The 19,243-nt window shown below is 46.5% G+C and overlaps 1 protein-coding gene across 3 annotated transcripts in view; it reads right to left on the reverse strand.

Annotated features, from left to right (window-relative positions):
- LOC132821652 (uncharacterized) overlaps positions 1–19,243 on the reverse strand; it is a 74,900-nt gene that overhangs the window by 43,265 nt on the left and 12,392 nt on the right. For 2 of the 3 annotated variants that reach the window (XM_060834371.1, XM_060834366.1), the window contains exons 3-4: positions 13,191–13,538; positions 1,433–1,819 (exon numbers count right to left, since the gene is read on the reverse strand). In XM_060834371.1, coding sequence (XP_060690354.1) covers positions 1,433–1,819; positions 13,191–13,538 — 735 coding nt within the window. The remainder of the gene's footprint in view (positions 1–1,432; positions 1,820–13,190; positions 13,539–19,243) is intronic. The other variant, XM_060834378.1, reaches the window with a different exon arrangement.

Below are 19,243 nucleotides of genomic sequence, written 5' to 3' on the forward strand. Positions count from 1 at the left end.
ATGTCCTTGGTGGAGTGGGAGGGGGAGTTGAAGTGTTGAGCCTCGGGGTGGTTGGGTTGGTTGGCCGGGCGTCCCAGAGGTGTTCTCTGAAACGTACTGCATGTAGGCGGCCTGTCTCCCAAATATAGAGGAGGCCACATCGGGTGCAGCGGATGCAATAAATGATGTGTGTGGAGGTGCAGGTGAATTTGTGGCAGATATGGATGGATCCCTTGGGGCCTTGGAGGGAAGTAAGGGGGGAGGTGTGGGCGCAAGTTTTGCATTTTTTGCAGTTGCAGGGGAAGGTGCCGGGAGTGGAGGTTGGGTTGGTGGGGGGTGTGGATCTGACGAGGGAGTGGTCTTTTTGGAATGCTGATAGGGAAGGGGAGCGAAATATATCCCTAGTGGTGGGGTAAGTTTGGAAGTGGCAGAAATGATGACGGATGATACGATGTATATGGAGGTTGGTGGGGTGGTAGGTGAGGACCAGTGCAGTTCTGTCCTGGTGGCGATTGGAGGGGCGGGGCTCAAGGGCGGAGGACCGGGAGGTGGAGGAAATGCAGTGGAGGGCATCGTCGATTATGTCTGGGGGGAAATTGCGGTCTTTGAAGATGGAGACCATCTAGGTTGTACGATATTGGAACTGGTCCTCCTGGGAGCAGATGCGGCGGAGACTAAGAAATTGGGAGAATGGGATGGCGTTTTTACAGGGGGCAGAGTGGGAGGAGGTGTAGGCTAGGTAGCTGTGGGAATCGCTCGGTTTATAGTAAATGTCCGTGTTCATTCGGTCGCCCGAGATAGAAATGGAAAGGTCTAGGAAGGGGAGGCAGGAGTCTGAGATGGTTTTTTTTTGTCGGAGGTGTCTACATGGTCTTTATTAAACTGGCTTTTCAGTCTGGATTCCTTTCAAATTCAAATTTCACAATCTGCCATGGATTGGAAAGTATTCCCAAGACATTAACTTCTGCAGAGTCCTTCTCCCCCATCCATCTATTTTCTGCTCAGCCAATAGAAAGTGAAGATAGAAACAGTGAGGTTTTCAGCCAATGCGAGCTGAGGGTTGCCTCACTCTGAGACATGCTCATCCAATGAGAAGTCAGAATTTATGGATCTCTTTTTCTCACCCAATGCCGATAGAGCAGGACTGTCATTGGGAAGGGGGTCTTGGAGCTTGAATCCTTGATGATGTTGTGTCTGTTCCCTGCCCCAAAAAACTGAAGCCGGTCTGACCACAGCAAATGAGTGACTGTGGGAGGTTTCAGAGTCGGAAATGGATTGGTCTGTAAATCCCAGCCAGGTCTCTCTCTCTCTCTCTCTCCTTCTCACTGCCTCCTGCCTGAGACCAACTGGAAGAGCCCAGGAGAAGAACCCAACCCGCGAGCCCCCGGACCAGGTGGAGCCTGTACCCATTGAGCTGTCAGGGCAGTGACACCATCCGAACATTGTTCCTCACCTTTCACTTCCAGGCTTGTTCCTTTTCCAGATCCAAATTTTCCGATATTGAGCTCCACACGACACCAATAGGAACCAGCATCCTCCCGGCTCAGTCCCTCCATCATAACTGAGGCATCTTTTTTGGTGAGGTTCCCCACAAATCTGAATCGATTCCCACCATCCCGCTGTATCACATTCTCACACAGCTCACCCTGGGAATGGTCTGGACCAGGATATGTACAGTTCAAGATAAAAGCCCGTGTTTCCTCCTTGTACCATAAGATGGAGCCGGTGATTGTGAGGTTAGTGTCAGGGTGGGTGAAGCTGCAGGGTAAGACAGCGGAGCCTCCTTCCTCAGCCCTCACTCCATCCGCGATTGTCATTGACCAACCATAAGCAGACAAAGCTGTGAGAGGGGGGTGGAGAGAGATGGAGAGGATATGAACACAGCACAGACACCAAACAGTGAGGTAAAACACTGAATCTGTTGTACGATGAGAACATATATAACACTGTTCAGTCGTGGTTTATAAACTAACCTGTCACAGTGTGGAATGAGCTACAGGCTGGAGCACAACAGGAGGCTTCAGGGGGTTTGTGGTTCGACTGTGGGTGTTTGTTGCTGTTGGTTGATGAGAGTTTTTGGTGCCTGAGAGTTTCCAGGAGACCCAGAGTGATCTGAAGAGCAAAACTCAGGGCCCTCCCTGCAGAACCTTTTCTATTTCCCATCACCTTCTACTCTAGTACCGAGCCAGCCTTCAGCAACCTGGCTCATTCATCAGGCGTAGCAGAGGGATGGGGTACACAGTGAAAGTATTGCAGAGGGTGAAGGTGATACACAGAGATATGAAGAAGGAGAACTGAAGTAAAAAAATAAATCAGTCATAATCCCAGAGAACTGCTGTCTCATTAGAGAGAGGTGACTGATGGTGATTTAACCTGAGGGCCACTCTGCCTCAGACAAGGGGCACGGTTGAGAACATGAGACCCTTCATGGTCCCCACAGACAGTATGGGAATTAAACCCGCATTGTTGGCATTACTCCAAATCGCAAACCAACTGTCCAGCCAACCAAGCTAACTGATCCAACAGATGATCCAAGGAAATCCAGAAGGCAGTGTGAATATCATCAAGGGAGGGCATAAGGGAGTGTGGCATGGCTGGATGGCATTTACTTGCGAGTAAGGCAGATGAGCTGAGGGTGTAGATTAACACATTGGTATGTGATTTAGTTGGTATTGCAGGGATGTAGTTGAGGGTGGGTATAAACAGATAAAAACAGATGCTGGAAACCAGAGTCGAGATTAGAGTGGTGCTGGAAAAGCACAGCAGGTCAGGCAGCATCCAAGGAGCAGGAAAATCAATGTTTCGTGCAAAAGTACTTCATCAGGAATCGAGGCAGGGTGCCTGCAGAGTGGAGAGACAAATGAGAGGGAGGTGGGGGTGGGGAGAAGGTAGCATCTCGTTCAATAAAGGAATGGGGGTGGGGATGGAGGTGATAGGTCAGAGAGGAGGGTGGGGGAAGGTAGCAAAGAGTACAATGGGTGAATGGGGGGGTGGAGAAGAAGGTGATTGGTCAGAGAGGAGGGTGGAGTGGATAGGTGGAAAGGAAGATTAGCAGATAGGACAATTCATGAGGGCGGTGCTGAGCTGGAAGGTTGGAGCTAGGGTGAGGTGGGGGAAGGGGAAATGAGGAAACTGGTGAACTCCACATTGATGTCATGGGGTTGAAGTGTTCTGAGGCGGAAGATGAGGCGTTTTTCCTGTGAGGGTGCGGCAGTGGAGGAGGCCCAGGACCTGCATGTCCTTAGCAGAGTGGGAGGGGGAGTTGAAATTTTGGGCCGCAGGGCAGTGGGGTTGATTGGTATGGGTGTCCCGGAGATGTTCCCTGAAGTGCTGTACTAGGAGCGTCCAGTCTCCCCAATGTAGAGGACACTGCATCGGGAGCAACGGATTCAATAAATGATATTGCTGGATGTGCAGGTAAATCTTTGATGGATGTGAAAGGCTCCTTTAGGGTGGGGCAAGATTGACAGCAGAGGTGTCAATGTGTTGCTGGAAAAGCACAGCAGGTCAGGCAGCATCCAAGGAGCAGGAGAATCGACGTTTCGGTCATGAGCCCTTCTCCAGAAATGAGGAGAGTGCGCCAAACAGGCTAAGATAAAAGGTAGGGAGGAAGGACTTGGGGGAGAGGCGTTGGAAGTGCAATAGGTGGAAGGAGGTTAAGGTGAGGTTGATAGGTTGGAGTGGGAGTGAGGGTGGAGAGGTCAGGAATAAGATTGCAGGTTAGGAAGGTGGTGCTGAGTTCGAGGGTTGGGACTGATTTAAGGTGGGGGAGGGGTAATGAGGAAACTGGAGAAATCTGAGTTTATCCCTTGTGGTTGGAGGGTTCCAAGGCGGAAGATGAGGCGCTCTTCCTCCAGCCGTCGTGTTGCTGTGGTCTGGCGATGGAGAAGTCCAAGGACCTGCGTGTCCTTGGTGGAGTGGGAGTGGGAAGTGAAGTGTTGATCCACAGGGTGGTTGGGTTGGTTGATCTGGCAGTCCCAGAGGTGTTCTCTGAAATGTTCCACAATTAGGCGGCCTGTCTCCCCAAGAAAGAGGAGGCCACATCGGGTGCAGCGGATGCAGTAAATGGTGTGTGTGGAGGTGCAGGTGAATCTGTGGCAGATATGGAAGGAAATCTTGGGGCCTTAGAGGGAAGTAAGGGGGGAGGTGTGGGCGCAAATTTTGCATTTCTTGCGTTTGCAGGGGAAGGTACCGAGAGTGGAGGTTGGGGTGGTGGGGGATGTGGACCTGACAAGGGAGTCACTGAGGGAGTGGTCTTTTCGGAATGCTGATAGGGGAGGGCAGAGAAATATATTCCTGGTGGTGGGGTCCGTTTGGAGGTGGCGGAAATGACGACGGATGATATGATGTTTATGGAGGTTGGTGGGGTGGTAGGTGAGGACCAGTAGGGTTCTGTCCTGGTCACGATTGGAGGGGCGGGGCTCAAGGACGAAGGAGCGGGAAGCGGAGGAGATGCAGCCGAGAGCATTGTCGGCCATGATTGGGGGAGAAATTGCGTTCTTTGAAGAAGGAGGCGATCTGGGTTGTTTGGTATTGGAACTGGTCCTCCTGGGAGCAGATGCAGCGGAGACGAAGGAATTGGAAATATGGGATGGCGTTTTTACAGGGGGCAGGGTGAGACGAGGTGTAGTCTAGGTAGATGTGGGAATCGGTCGGTTTATAGTTAATGTCCGTGTTGATTCAGTCTTCCAAGATAGAAATGGAGAGGTCGAGGAAGGGGAGGGAGGAGTCTGAGATGGTCCAGATAAATTTGAGGTCGGGGTGGAAGGCGTTGGTAAAGTGGATGAACTGTTCAACCTTCCTCATGGGAGCACGAGGCAGCAACGATACAGTCATCGTTGTAGCGGAGGAAAAGGTGGGGGATGGTGCCAGTGTAGCTGCGGAAGACGGACTGTTCCACATATCCCACGAAGAGGAAACCATAGCTGGGGCCCATGCGGGAGCCCATGGCTACAACTTTGGTTTGGAGGAAGTGGGAGGATTGGAAAGAGAAGTTGTTCAGAGTGAGGACCAGTTCAGTCAGTCAAAGGAGGGTGTCAGTGGAAGGGTACTGGTTGGTACGGCGGGAAAGGAAGAAGCGGAGGGCCTTGAGGCCTTCGTGATGGGGGATGGAGGTGTACAGGGACTGGACGTCCATAGTGAAGATAAGGCTTTGGGGACTGGGGAAGCTAAAATCACGGAGGAGGTGGAGGGCGTGGATGGTGTCCCAAACGTAGGTGGGGAGTTCTTGGACTAAGGGGGACAGAACTGTGTCGAGGCATGCGGAGATGAGTTCGGTGGGGCAGGATCAGGCTGAGACAATGGGTCGGCCAGGGGCAGTCAGGTTTGTGGATTTTGGGCAGGAGGAAGAAACGGGCGGTGCGGGGTTGTGGGACTATGAGGTTGGAGGTGGTGGATGGGAGATCCCCTGAGGTGATGAGGCTATGGATGGTCTGGGAGATGATGGTTTGGTGGTGGGAGGTGGGGTCATGGTCAAGGGGGCAGTAGGAGGAGGTATCCGCGAGCTGGCATTTAGCCTCAGCGGTGTAAAAGTCGGTGCGCCAAACTACTCCCGTGCCTCCCTTGTCTGCTGGTTTGATAGTGAGGTTGAGTTGGAGCGGAGGGAGTGGAAGGCTGCACATTCCAAGGGTGAGAGGTTGGAGTGGGTGAGAGGGGTGGAGAGGTTGAGGCGGTTAATGTTGCGGCGGCAGTTGGCAATGAAGAAATCGAGGGCGGGTAAGAGGCCAGCACAGGGTGTCCAGGTGGATGAGGTGTGTTGGAGGCGGGACAAGGGGACGTCAGAGGGTGGGCGAGAATCCTGTTTGAAGAAGTAGGCGTGGAGGTGAAGGCGGCGGAAGAATTGTCCGATGTCTCGCCGCGTGTTGAACTCGTTAATCCGAGAGCGTAGGGGAATGAAGGTGAGGCCTCTGCCGAGGACCATTCGTTCATCCTCAGAGAGGGGGCGGTCTGGAGGGATGGTGAAAACACGGCAGGGCTGGGAGCTAGGACCTGGTGTGGGGCTGGAGCTGGGAGTGGAGGTGGGGTTAGGCGTGGGGGCGGGAATCGGGGCGGATATTTCAGAAGGTGCAACACATTAAGCTCCTTAATGCGATTAAATTCTATGGTGCTGGTGGTAGTGTACGAACATGGATAGAGAATTGACCAACTGATAGAAAACAGAGAGTTGGGATAACACGGGAGTGATATTCAGCCTGCAAACTGTAATTAGTGGTGTATCACAGGATCTGAGATGGGGCCACATTTATGAGAATATACATTAATGATTTGGATGAGGTCAGTGAATGCACTGTAGCCAAGTTGCTGATGACAAAAATGTAGGTGAGAAGGCAAGTGATGAGGATGAAATACAGAAGCTGCAGAGAGATGTCGACAGGTTAAATAAGTGGGAAAAACTTGGCAATTGGAATATAATGTGGAAAATGTAAGGTTATACATTTGGCACAAAGAATAGAGGGGCTGAATATTAGTGAAACAGAGAAAGCCTGCAGAAAGTTCCAGAACAGAAGAATATGGAAGATTCACAAAAACATTCAGCAGAGAGTAGGGAAGGTCAATGGAATGCTGACCTTTATTTCAAATGGAATCGAATTTTAAAGTGGGGAGGTTTTACCAGACACTAGTTAGCTCACAGCTGGAATATTGTGGATAGGTTTGTTCCCTTATCAAAGGAAAGTGAAACTGGCATTGGAGGCAGTCCAGAGAAGATTCAATTAGTTGATGCCAGGTCGGGAGGGGCTGTCTTATGGGCAGCGTTTGACAAGATTGAGCCTGTGCTTGATGGATTACAGAAGAATGACAAGTGACCAAAGTGAGACATTAAAGATGCTTCGGGTGCTTGATAAGGTGGATGCAGCGTGGTTGTCCCCCTTGTCAGGAACAGAGGGCATCAGCTCAGAATGAGGGGTTACACATTTCAGATGAGAGGAATTTCTTCTCTAAGAGGGTAGTGAATCTCTGGACTACTTTACTACAGAGAGGAGGTCATGTTGGGTCATTAAGTATAGCCAAGGCTGAGATAGACAAATTTTTAATCATTCACGGAATCAGGGATTGTGAAGATAAAGCAAGAATGGGGAATTGACGTTTATCATCTCAGTCATGATCTCATTGAATGTGGAACAGACTCAATGGGCTGAATGGCCTTCCTCTGTTCCTGTGTCTTATGGGCTACCTGCCTCAGTTCTCAACACCTCCATTTCTGAAACCTGTAAATCCCATTTGCTTTTCCAACCACATTCTCAACATGTCCTGACATCTTCAAAAACCGATGCACTCTGACCCCCGACTTCCTTTATCCAGATCCATCCTTGAGATCCCTGTCATTGACTCCATATTGCCCATAGGGAACATGGAACCAGGTGGATCTTGGAGCTTGCATCCTTGGTGATGTTTTCTCTGGTCCCTACCTCAGAACACTGAAGCCAGTTTGAACACAACAAATTAGGGAGTTGTTGGGAGACTGTGGGAAGTTTCAGACAGTGGTGGAATGGTCCATAATCCCAGCCTCATCTCTCTCTCTCTCTCTCTCTCCTTCTCACTGTCTCCTGCCTGAGACCAACTGAAAGAGCCCAAGAGAAGGAGCCAACCCGAGTTCTCCGGGCCCAGGTAGACCCTGTTCTCGTTGAGCTATCGGGGCAGTGACACCATCCAAACATTGTTCCTTTCCTTCAACTTCCAGCTTTGTTGGAGACTTTGTTTGAAAACTATCAATATTGAGTTCCACACGATAGGGACCAGCATCCTCCTGGCTCAGTCCCTCCATCATTACTGAGGCATCTTTGTTGGTGAGACTCCCCACGAATCTGAATCGATTCCCACCGTCCCGCTGTCTCACATTCTCACATAGCTCACCCTGGGAATGGTCTGGACCAGGATATGTACAGGTAAAGATAAAAGCCCGTGTTTCCTCCTTGTACCATAAGATGGAGCCGGTGAGTGTGAGGTTAGTGTCATGGTGGGTGAAGCTGCAGGGTAAGACAGCGGAGCCTCCTTCCTCAGCCCTCACTCCATCCACGATTGTCATTGCCCAATCAAGGGCCAACCAAGGATAGTAGTGGGAAGTTGTGTGTGGAGTCAGAGGCGACAGGGGAAGCACTAAACGAATATTTTTCAACAGTATTCACTCTCGAAAACGACAATGTTGTCAAGGAGAATACTGAGATACAGGCTACTAGACTAGGTGGGATTGAGGTTCACAAGGAAGAGGTATTAGAAACCCTGCAGAGCGCGAAAATAGATAAGTCTCCTTTTAAAAGAATAATTGTTGTAGGTGATTCTCCTGTCAAGGGCACAGACAGGAGACTCTGCAGCAGTGAGCATGAATCTTGGATATTATACTGTTTTCTTGGTGCTAGGATTAAGGACACTGCAAAATGTTTGACACATACTGTTCAAGGGAAGAGTGAGATACTGGAAGTTTTTGTACATATTGATGGGAATGACATGGTTAGGGAAAGAATAAAGGCTTTACAAAGTGAATATCAGAGGTTAGGTCGAAAATTTAAAAAACAGACCCTCAAAAGTACTAATCTCTAATTTACTCCCAGACTCGAACTCAAATGAGGGAACAAAAGGAGAAAGGAGACAAATCAATGGCTGAAGAGGTGGTGTAATGTTCAGGGATTCAGATTCTTGGATCACTGCGATCTCTTCTGAGGCAGAAAAGACCATTCACAAAGGATGGTTTCAACTGTACTGCTTTCGGGAACAATGTGTGAATAAAGAGATGGAGGTTCCAGTCAGGGATAAAAAAGGATCATATACTAAATACAAACAACTGGATCCAATTGGATCTCTTGCACCATATAATGAGTGTCGGGGCATTCATAAGAGAGAGTTCTGGAAATCAAAGAAAAAATATGGGATAGGCTCAGCAAATAAGGTTAAGGATAATCCAAAGGGATTCTATAAGTACATTAAGACCAAGACAGCAACAAGAGATAGAGTGTAAGCCTCCTTAAAAAGCAAAGAGGTTGTCTTTGTGTTTTAGATTCCCTACAATGTGGGGGCATGGTTGCACAGTGGTTAGCACTGCTGCCTCACAGCGCCACAGACCTGGGTTCAATTCTACGCCTCATTTTGGAGTTTGCACATTCTCCCCGTGTCTGCGTGGGTCTCCTCTGGGTGCTCCAGTTTCCTCCCACAGTCCACAAAATGTGCACATTTGGTGAATTGGCTAAGCTAAAATTGACCGTAGTGTTATGTGAAGGGGTAAATGTACGTGAATGGGTCTGGGTGAGTTGCGCTTCGGCGGGTCAGTGTGGACTTGTTGGGCCTAAGGGCCTGTTTCCACACTGTAACTAATCTAATCTAATCTAATGTGGAAACAGGCCCTTCGGCCCAACAAGTCCACACCGACCTTCGAAAGAGTAACCCACCCAGACCCATTTCCATTGACTAATACACCTAATACTATGGGCAACGTAGCATGGCCAATTCACCTAACCTGTACATCTTTGGACTGTGGGAGGAAACCCTCACCACACAGGGAGAACATGCAAACTCCAGCTGCCTGAGGCTGGAATTGAACTCAGGTCCCCGGTGCCAGTGCTAACCACTGAGCCATCATGCCACCACTCAGGAGATGGGAGAGATATCAAATGAATATTTTGTGTCAGTTTTTACTGTGGAGAAACAAGTGGAGGTGAGAGAACTCTGAGAAATAAATATTAACATTTTGAAAACAGCGTGCAGTACAGAAGAGGAATTGTTAGAGATCTTCGAAAATATAAATATAAATCTCTGAGACGTGATCTACTCAATCCCAGGACTTTGTCAGAAGTGAAGAGGAAATTGCTGGGCCCCCTGCAGGAACATTTGTATCGTCCATGAATAACAGTCAGGTGCTGAATGACTGGAGAGTGGCTAATATTCAAGAAGGGATGTCAGGAGAAGCCTGGGAACTTCAGACCTGTGAGTCTGACTTCAGTGGTGAGTAAGTTGTTCCAAAATTTTGGATTTATATGCATTTGGAGAGGCAAGGAATGATTTGGGATAGTCAGCATGGTTTTGTGCAAGGGATATTGTGTCTCAGAAACTCGATTGAGTTTTTTGAAGAAGTAAACAAGAAAATTGATGAGGGCAGAGGGGTTAACATTGTTTACTTAGACTTTGGTTAATCCTTTGACAAGGTTCCGCATGGTAGACTAATTAGTGAAGTTAGATCCCATGGGATTCCGGGTGAGCTTGGCAAGTGGATGCACAATTGGCTGAAAGGCAGAAGACAGAGAGTGACGGTGGAGGGAGGGTTTTGTTCTGGAGGCCTGTGACCAGCAGGGTTCCACGGGGATCAGGGCTGGGCCCACTTTTGTCACTGATTTATATGAACAATTTCGATGAGATTACAAAAAGCATGTTTTGCAAGTTTGTGGTTGATCCCAAAATTGATGGAATATTGAACAGTGAAGAAGGTTATCTTAGAATACAAAAAGATCTTTATCAAATGGCTCAATGGGCTGAAGAGTGACAGATAGAGTTGAAGATAAGTGTGAGGTATTGCATTTTGGAAAAACAAACAAAGGGAAGACTTACACAATTAAAAGTAGGGCCTTGGGTCGTGCTGTAGAACAGAGACCTAGGGATTCAGGTACAGAATTCTTCCAAGTTTGCATCATCTATATATACGGTGGTTCAGCACACTTGCCTTCATTGCTCAGACCTTTGATTATCGGAGTTGGTATATTATGTTCAGGTTAGACAGGATGCTGGTGAGGCCTCTGTTGTGTCCAGTTCTGGTCACCCTGTTATTACAAGGATATCATTTAGCTGGAGAGGGTTCAGAAGAGATTTACCAGGAAGTTGCCGAGAAAGTAGGCCTTGAGTTACCGGAAGAGACTGGAGCGACTGGGACATTTCTCACTGGAGTGTACTAGGTTGAGAGGTGACCTTATCAAGATCGATGAAAGCATGAGGAATATAGATAAGGTGAATGGCAGGTGTCTTTTTGCTCAGGTGGGAGATTTCAAGACTGGGGCATATCTTTAAGGTGAGAGGAGAAAGATTTTAAAAAGACATAAGGAAGGAGGCTGAGGGGTGACCTGATAGAGGTTTACAAAATTACGGGAGGGGCATGGATAGGATAAATAGGCAAAATCTTTTCCCTGGGGTTGGGAAGTCCAGAACGAGAGGGCAGAGGTTTAGGGTGAGAGGGGAAAGATAGCAAACAGACCTAAGGGGCAACGTTTTCACGCAGAAGGTGGTACGTGTATGGAATGAGCTGCCAGAGGAAGTGGTGGAGGCTGGTACAATTGCAACATTTAAGTGGCATTTGTATGGGTATATGAATAGGAAGGATTTGAAGGGATATGGCCTGGGTGCTGGCAGGTGGAACGAGATTGGGTTGGGATATCTGGTCGGCATGGACGAGTTGGACCAGCGGGTCTGTTTCCAAGCTGTACATCTCTATGACTCTATGCCTCTAAGGGGCAGTTTTTATTTTGCACAGAGAGTGGTTCATGTGGAATGAACTTCCAGAGGAAATGGTGGATGAAAAAGAAATGTTTGGAGGGATATGTACAAAGCGCAGGTAGGTGGGTCTACTTTAGTTTGGGATTATGGTCAATATGGACTAGTTGAACTGAAGGGTCTGCTCCTGTGCTGTATGACTCTATAACTGATTATAGCTGCGGAAAGGTTGGTATAGATGCTGAAGATGGGGAGGGGGGAGGAGGCAGGAGTAAACACTCAGTGGGAAGGGACCCCAGACAGAGAGAAAAACAATTGGACAGACAAACGAAAGGGGAAAGGTCGGCCTGGGAGAGTGAACAGCTGCTGATGGGGACCATTCGTCACTGACAATGGATTGTTTTGGTAGTAGCCCATGTGATGACAAGGCCTGGTGTGTGGGGGTTGGGGAAGGAGGTAGGAGAAGGTGCTGAGGCCCTAAAATTATTCACCTCAATATTGAGTCCAGAAGGTCACTGGGTCCCCAAAAAGTGGTGTGTGGAAATGGCAGGCAACTGGCTGCTGAGAATCATTTTTGTGGGCAGAACATTTCTGTTCTGCAAAGTAATCATCCAGTCTGTGTTTTGCTTTCCCAATACAGAGTTAGAAGTGGACTGTGCAGAGTTGGTGGATTATTAGCAGCCCTGAGCCTGCGTGAGGTGGTGCTGATGGAGAGAGAGGGCTCAATATTGTGCATATGGCAACACATGACACTGAGTGTGAATGGCAGATTTCATTCTCTAAATCAAGTCGCCATATTCCTACCAGACCATGGGCTGCTTTCTCTTGAGAGAGAGAGAGAGAGAGACAGACAGACAGATAGAGACAGTGAGAGACAGAGAGAGAGAGAGAGACAACTGGTGGTGGTTTAACCTGAGGGCCACCACACCTCAGTGAGGGGAGAGTTGAGAAGGAGGGTGCTTCATGGTCACCTGAGTCAATGTGGGGATTGAGCCCACACTGTTGGCATCACACTGCTTTGCAAACCAACCGTCCAGCTAACTAACCAAAGCCCAGATTCCCTAAAGTGTATGATTGAATCAGATCGGCTTTTCCAAATCTCAACAATGGGCACATGTAACCATTAGGTTAGCTTTTTTTTCAAATTCCAGATTTTAAAACAAATCACCTTCTACTGTGGTGGGATTTGAACCCATGGCCCGAGGATTGGGTGTCTGGATTAGTCACCCAGTGACATAACAGTAACAGTAACAGTATACCACCAACTCCTGTTATCACCCATGTGTGAATGCAGGGCTAGGATAGGTCCCACGTGGCTGTGATGCCTCACACAGTCAGATGGACACTGGGGGAACGTACTTGCATTGATGGAACTATTCCTGATGAAGGTTGGAACCAAGAGGGACACATTAGTCTGTAGCACCTTCCTGTTCAAGGAGATGATCTTAATGCCAGTATAAGTTTGGGTCATTTGGAGATTGAACTAAATATTCTGAGTGTGTCAATGTCTTTCAATACTGACATCAGAGTGCACCTAAAAATATCAGCACATCATAGTACTTTAAATATTGAAAAAAATTAAATTTGAAACCAAAAGCTAAAATACTACAGATGCTGGACATTTTAAATAAACATCAAAATGCTGCAAACACTCAGCAGGGCAGACAATACCGATGGAGAGAAACAGGGTTAATGTTTTAGTTCCATGTCTTTTCACCAGAAAATCAAATCACAAAACATTCACAGAATCTGTTCCACTCTCACTGTGCACCTTCTACAGGCTGAAGAATGTGGGAACGGTTTCTTACCATGTACCTGCAGCCGAGTCTCTTTCTGGATCAGATACAAAAGATTGCGTCTTGATCTGTATTCCACCAGACAAAGGTAAGTGTGATTGTCCCTCACTCTCAGCTGGTTTATCCTGGTCGAGGCGTTTCCCTCCTCTGGGTTCCCGATGAGCTCGTACCGATTTCCACCGTGTCCAGTTGTCCAATTTCCCTGTGATTGGGCTGTAAATGTAACGATGTGTTGGTAAGGCTCCTTCCTCATCCAGGTAACATTGGTCAGTACGTGGGAGTCCCAGCGCCTGAAGATACAGGGTAAAGTGACTGAATCTCCCTCTGTCCCACTCACCACTGAGACATTTTCCTGAGAAGCTGAGGAAAGGACAAACATCAGGATGGGTGAGGTCAGTGTGCAGAAGTTCTTATTTCAATATGTTATATTCCTTTCAACTTCACAATAAAATTAACAATTAAAGACTCCACTCACATCTCTAACAGGTCTGTCCTAGACATTCCCCAACAAGAGTCATCCTGATCAAAATGTCTCCTCGCCACTCAATTTGAAAACCTTGATTACAAGATTAAAAATCAGACATCACCAGGTTATAGTCCGAAGGTTTAATTTGAAGCACTAGCTTTTGGAGCGCTGCTCCTTCATCAAGTGATAGTGGAGTATAAGATTGTAAGTCACAGAACTTACAGCAAATTTTTATTGTGTGAAATTATATGTTACTGAAATTATATGTTGAAAAAGACCAGGATAGTTTGTTAAGTCTCGCATCCATTAGAATGACCATGTTGGTTTCAGTGCTTTTATATGCAAATCACAATTCTTTTTTAAAAGCTCCATTCTCAAGTGAACTTTAACAATTGGTGTCTGTCAGCCCAGATAATGTATTGAAGATGTGAGCTCCCCTGGGTGGTACTGTCTGTGCCATAATGTTTAGACTGATTCTCATCTAAAAAAATGAATTTGTTGAAACTTCCATGGATTCCTGCAGTTTTTTGAGCAAAATATGATGAAACTCTGAAAGTACAAATTCACCCCACAAACTTATATGTGTGTGTGTGTTTGTGCGGGAGTGGTTGTGAGTGTCTGTAAAAGAGTGTGTGCATGTATGTGAGTGTGAGTATAAAGGGGTATAAGTCTGTAGGAGGGTGCATGTGTGAGTGTGGGAGTGTATGAGAGAGGATCTGCGTCCGTATGTGTGTCTATAGGAGTGTGTGTGTGTGTGTGTATGTGTCTTGTGTGTATGTGTGTCTCTGTATATGTGTGTGTATGTCTGTGTATGCAGGACTGCTGAAGTGTTCTCTGACTGGGGGTGAGGGGAACACCTCTGTCTGTTGATTGCTGTACGGTGCCCACCCATCCGTTGCCATAGCCCCTGCTTGGTCTCACCAATGCAGCATGCCTCAGGGCATCCTTGCCTGCAGCGAATGGGATAGACAACGTTGGCTGAGTTGCATGAGTACCTGCCACATACAGCAGTCTGGGACATTCAACCTTGGACTTTCAGGTGACCATCCTCCAAGGCGGACTTCGGGACAGGCAGCAACAAAAAGTGGCCGAGCAGAGGCTCTTGGCCAAGTTCGGTCCCCATGGGGATGGCCTCAACCGGGATCTTGGGTTCATGTCACACTACAGGTGACCCCCAACACACTGTACACACACACACACACACACACACACACACACACACACACACACACACACACACACACACACACACACACACACACACACATGCCCATATACACAAACACACATTCACTCTCCTACACACACACAGACACTCCTACACACTCACAAACATACACACACACTCCTACACACATACTCACACGCACACACTTACACACATACTCACACACACAGAGACACACACATTCCACACACATACTCACACACACACACTCCTACACACACAGACACACACACTCCTTCACACACAGACACACACACAGATACACACACACTCCTACAAACATGATCACACACACACACACACACATGCCCACATACACAAACACACATTCACTCTCCTACACACACACAGACACACATAGACACTCCTCCACACTCACAAGCACACACGCACACTCCTACACACATACTCACACACACACTTACACACAGACACACAAACATTCCACACACATACTCACACACACACACACACTTACACACACAGACACACACACAGATACACACACACTCCTACACACACAGACATTCCTCCACGCACACAGAGAGACTCCTACACACACCGACTCTCCTCCACACACACACACACCGACTCTCCTACACACACACACAGACACACAGACACACACACACACACACTCCTACACACACACAGACACTCTTAAACACACACAGAGACACTCCTACAGACGCACACATTTACACACAAACACACACACACACACACACACACAAACAAACACAGACACTCTCACACACACACACAGACACTCTCTCTCATACACACACAGACACTCCTACGGACACATGAGGCAGACCCTCTCTCATATGCTCACACATACACTCCCACAATCACACATGCCCCTCTCACAGACGTATACCCCTTTATACTCAAACACATGCACACACTCTTTCACAGACACTCACAAACACACCCTTCCCCCCTTCCACACCCCTACCCCCCCCCCCTCCCCGACACACACACACACACACACACACACACACACACACACACACACACAAACACACACACGTGGACGCGCACACATGCACATATAAGTTTGTGGGGGTGAATTTGTACTGCAGAGTTGCATTTTACATTGCACAAAAACTGCATGAATCCATGTAAGATTCGATAAATTCAATTTTTTAGATGAGAATCAGTCTAAACATTGTGGCACACACAGGATCACCCAGGGGAGCTCACACCTTCAATACATTATCTGGGCTGACAGACACCAATTGTTAAAGTTCACTTGAGAATGGAGCTTTTATAAAAAAAGTTTTGTGATTTACATATAAAAGAATTGAAGTCAACATGGTCATTCTAATGGATGAGAGATTTAACAAACAATCCAGATCTTTTTCAACATGTAATTTCAGTTACATCACACTATAAACCTTTGCTGTCAATTCTGTGTCTTACAATCTTATACTTCACAATCACTTGATGAAGGAGCAGCGCTCCAAAAGCTAGTGCTTCCAAATAAACCTGTTAGAGTAAAACCTGGTGTCGTGTGACCGCTGAAGGTACTTACAGATCGGATCCATTGAACCCTCCTGAATTCATTCATGCAGAACCCTCCGCCCGTTGCTCAAAGTTAATTTTCTTTCAACAAGGTCAAGGATTTTACAGCCTCCCCCCATCACTCTGTTGCTCAAACACATTCAAAGTATTGACCACACTCTGTGTGAAGGGGAACCCCCTGGTGTCATTCCTAATGTAACCATTCACCAGCTCCAACCTGTGACCTTTGAAATGAGCACAGGTTAATTTAAACTCAGAGTCCATATTACATTTTCCTACACTGAGTAAAATATTTGGGTGCAGGAGGAGGGGGATAACCAGCCATGTGGCTCTTTGCTGCATGAACTTAAAAGAGGAGCTATGAGATTAAATGTTCCCTCATTCTTATTTAAATCAGTAATCTGTTATTTTGTAATTGTTCCCCTGTTTGCCTTCTGTTCACAAGAGTAAATATCCTCTCAGAATCTGTCTTGTCAAGCTCCTCAGGATCTTGAGGAAGGGTCACTCTGCCTGAAATGTTAACTCTGATTTCTCTCCACAGGTGCTGCCAGACCTGCTGAGCTTTTCCAGCAATTTCCATTTTTGTTTCTGATTTGCAGCATCAGCAGCTTTGTTTTCGGTTTTTCCTCAGGATGTTCTTTGTTTCATTTATTTCTCCTTTTGTTTTATTCCATCATGGGTGTCGCTGGCCCGGATTATGTGCATGTATTGTCCATCCTGATTGCCCAGGTGAAGCTGCTGTTATGAGACGGCGTTGAAGCCTTCTGCTAATTAAACCAAACACCCAGAAAAGCCCACCTCACATCGCCATCTGTTAAAGTATGAGGAACAGAGAACTCCCAAAATTCACTTTTATATAAAAAATGGATTCTTTAACTCTCAAAGTGTACCTTAAACAACAACTATTTCCAACTCTTAGCCTCCTTTCCCTAAACCGCTTGCTATCTGTCTCCAACTCTATAACAATCTACTGTTCCAATAAGCACCTGTATTAAAATTACATCAGCTTCATTACAAGACCACACAGTGGCTGTTATTATTGGTGTGTTTCTTCTTTCAGCTCAAGATCTCCCTGAGTTGTCTTCTGTCTTTCACTGCAAAGATGTTTCATATGAGAAACCTCCCTTTGATCGAGAATGTTTTGAATGGCAATTTCTTTCTGTCTAACTTTCAAAATGTTTGCTTTTTTTTATACCCCAAACATCAGGTAGTTTCATTGTTTCGAAGTTGGCAAAAACAATAAATTCAAACTCATTTTGTATCCTGGGGCATAATTTAAACTGATTGATTAGATTCAAATTATGGACAAAACAATTGAGGTATCTAGTTTACAGCTAAATGTTACATATTTTCAATTTTCCAGTACACTCTGAGACTGCTCGTCAGTCACATGACAGGTGCCTGCACGTTCTCAGTGCAGAACAGCTTACACTCTCGCTTAAAGGTACAGTACGCACCTTCAACTTCATAACAAACACCCCCAAAGAAAAAAAATGAACCATCATAATGAAAAGATGTCTCCATTTTTTGCCTAATTCTTAACCCCATGACAATGAAATACATAGGATATTAACTTAAGTTCATATTAATTTCCTCACACATATGTATAACATTGGTATCTGTTCAATTTTATTTAAAATTTATCCATTAAACTTGCGATAATGTTGTATAGCCAGTACCAAACTCAATAATTCCTTTTCAATGGTAGAATATTTTTCTCTGGTGGGTGTTGAGTTTCTTTGAAAAGTAACCAACTGTCTATTCAATTCCACCATCACCTTCCTGTAGCAGTATAGCCTCAAGTCCAATATCATGAGCATCGATTGCTACTTTGAGTGCAATATTTGGTGCAGCTAAAACTGGAGCCACGGTTAATACAACTCTTACATTGTCAAGTGCCTCCTGGCATTGTTCCATCCACCGAATTGTTGTGTTCTTCTTCAGGAAATCCGTGAGTGAAGTCACTACCCTGCTGACATTTGGAACAAACTTCCAATAGAATCCACTTAGTCCCCAAAATCAAAGCACTTCTTTCTTTGAGGTTGTTTGTGGAAATTCCTCGATGGTCTTTGTCTTTGCATTCCTGAGGGTCAACCTTTCATGACCGATGTTATCTCCCAATAATGTCTCCTCTGCCTTCGCAAATTGTGTTTTCTTTAATTTTATTACCATTTTGCTTCTCTTAATCGTTCAAAGAGCTGTGTGCCAACTGTACCATGTGATCTTTCCATGACTCACTAAAGATCACTGCAACATCCAGATATACTGCACAGTTTGTTAACACAGCCACACCTCTGTTCACGAGCTTTTTAAATGTGGCTGGGTGTGTTCTTCATTCCAAAGGGCAGCACTTTGAATTGACAGAACCCATTTGGGGTGACAAACGCAGGAATTTATTTCACTTTCTCTGATAAAGGGATGACAATACCCAAAAAGTAAGTCCAACTTTGTGATGTAAGGGGCTTGTTAAACTTTCTCCATACAGTCCTCAAATAGAACATAGAACATAGAACATAGAAGGATACAGCGCAGTACAGGCCCTTCGGCCCTCGATGTTGCGCCGACCGAATCCTACCTAACCTATACTAGCCCAATAACTTCCAAATGCCTATCCAATGCCCGCTTAAATGACCATAAAGAAGGAGAGTATTAGTATTGGTCTGAGTCTGATTTTGTAATGGACTTGACCTTCCAATGGTCCATGCAAAATTGTTGAATCCCATCAGGTTTGGCAACTAACACAATCATCGAACTACACTTGCTTTGACTCGGTTTGATGATAGCTTCATTGAGCATTGCATCCACTTCTTCTGGATCTGTGTGGCGTTGAAAGGATTAAGCCTG

The sequence above is a fragment of the Hemiscyllium ocellatum genome, chromosome 2 (assembly GCF_020745735.1).
Source record: "Hemiscyllium ocellatum isolate sHemOce1 chromosome 2, sHemOce1.pat.X.cur, whole genome shotgun sequence".
NCBI lineage: Eukaryota > Metazoa > Chordata > Chondrichthyes > Orectolobiformes > Hemiscylliidae > Hemiscyllium > Hemiscyllium ocellatum.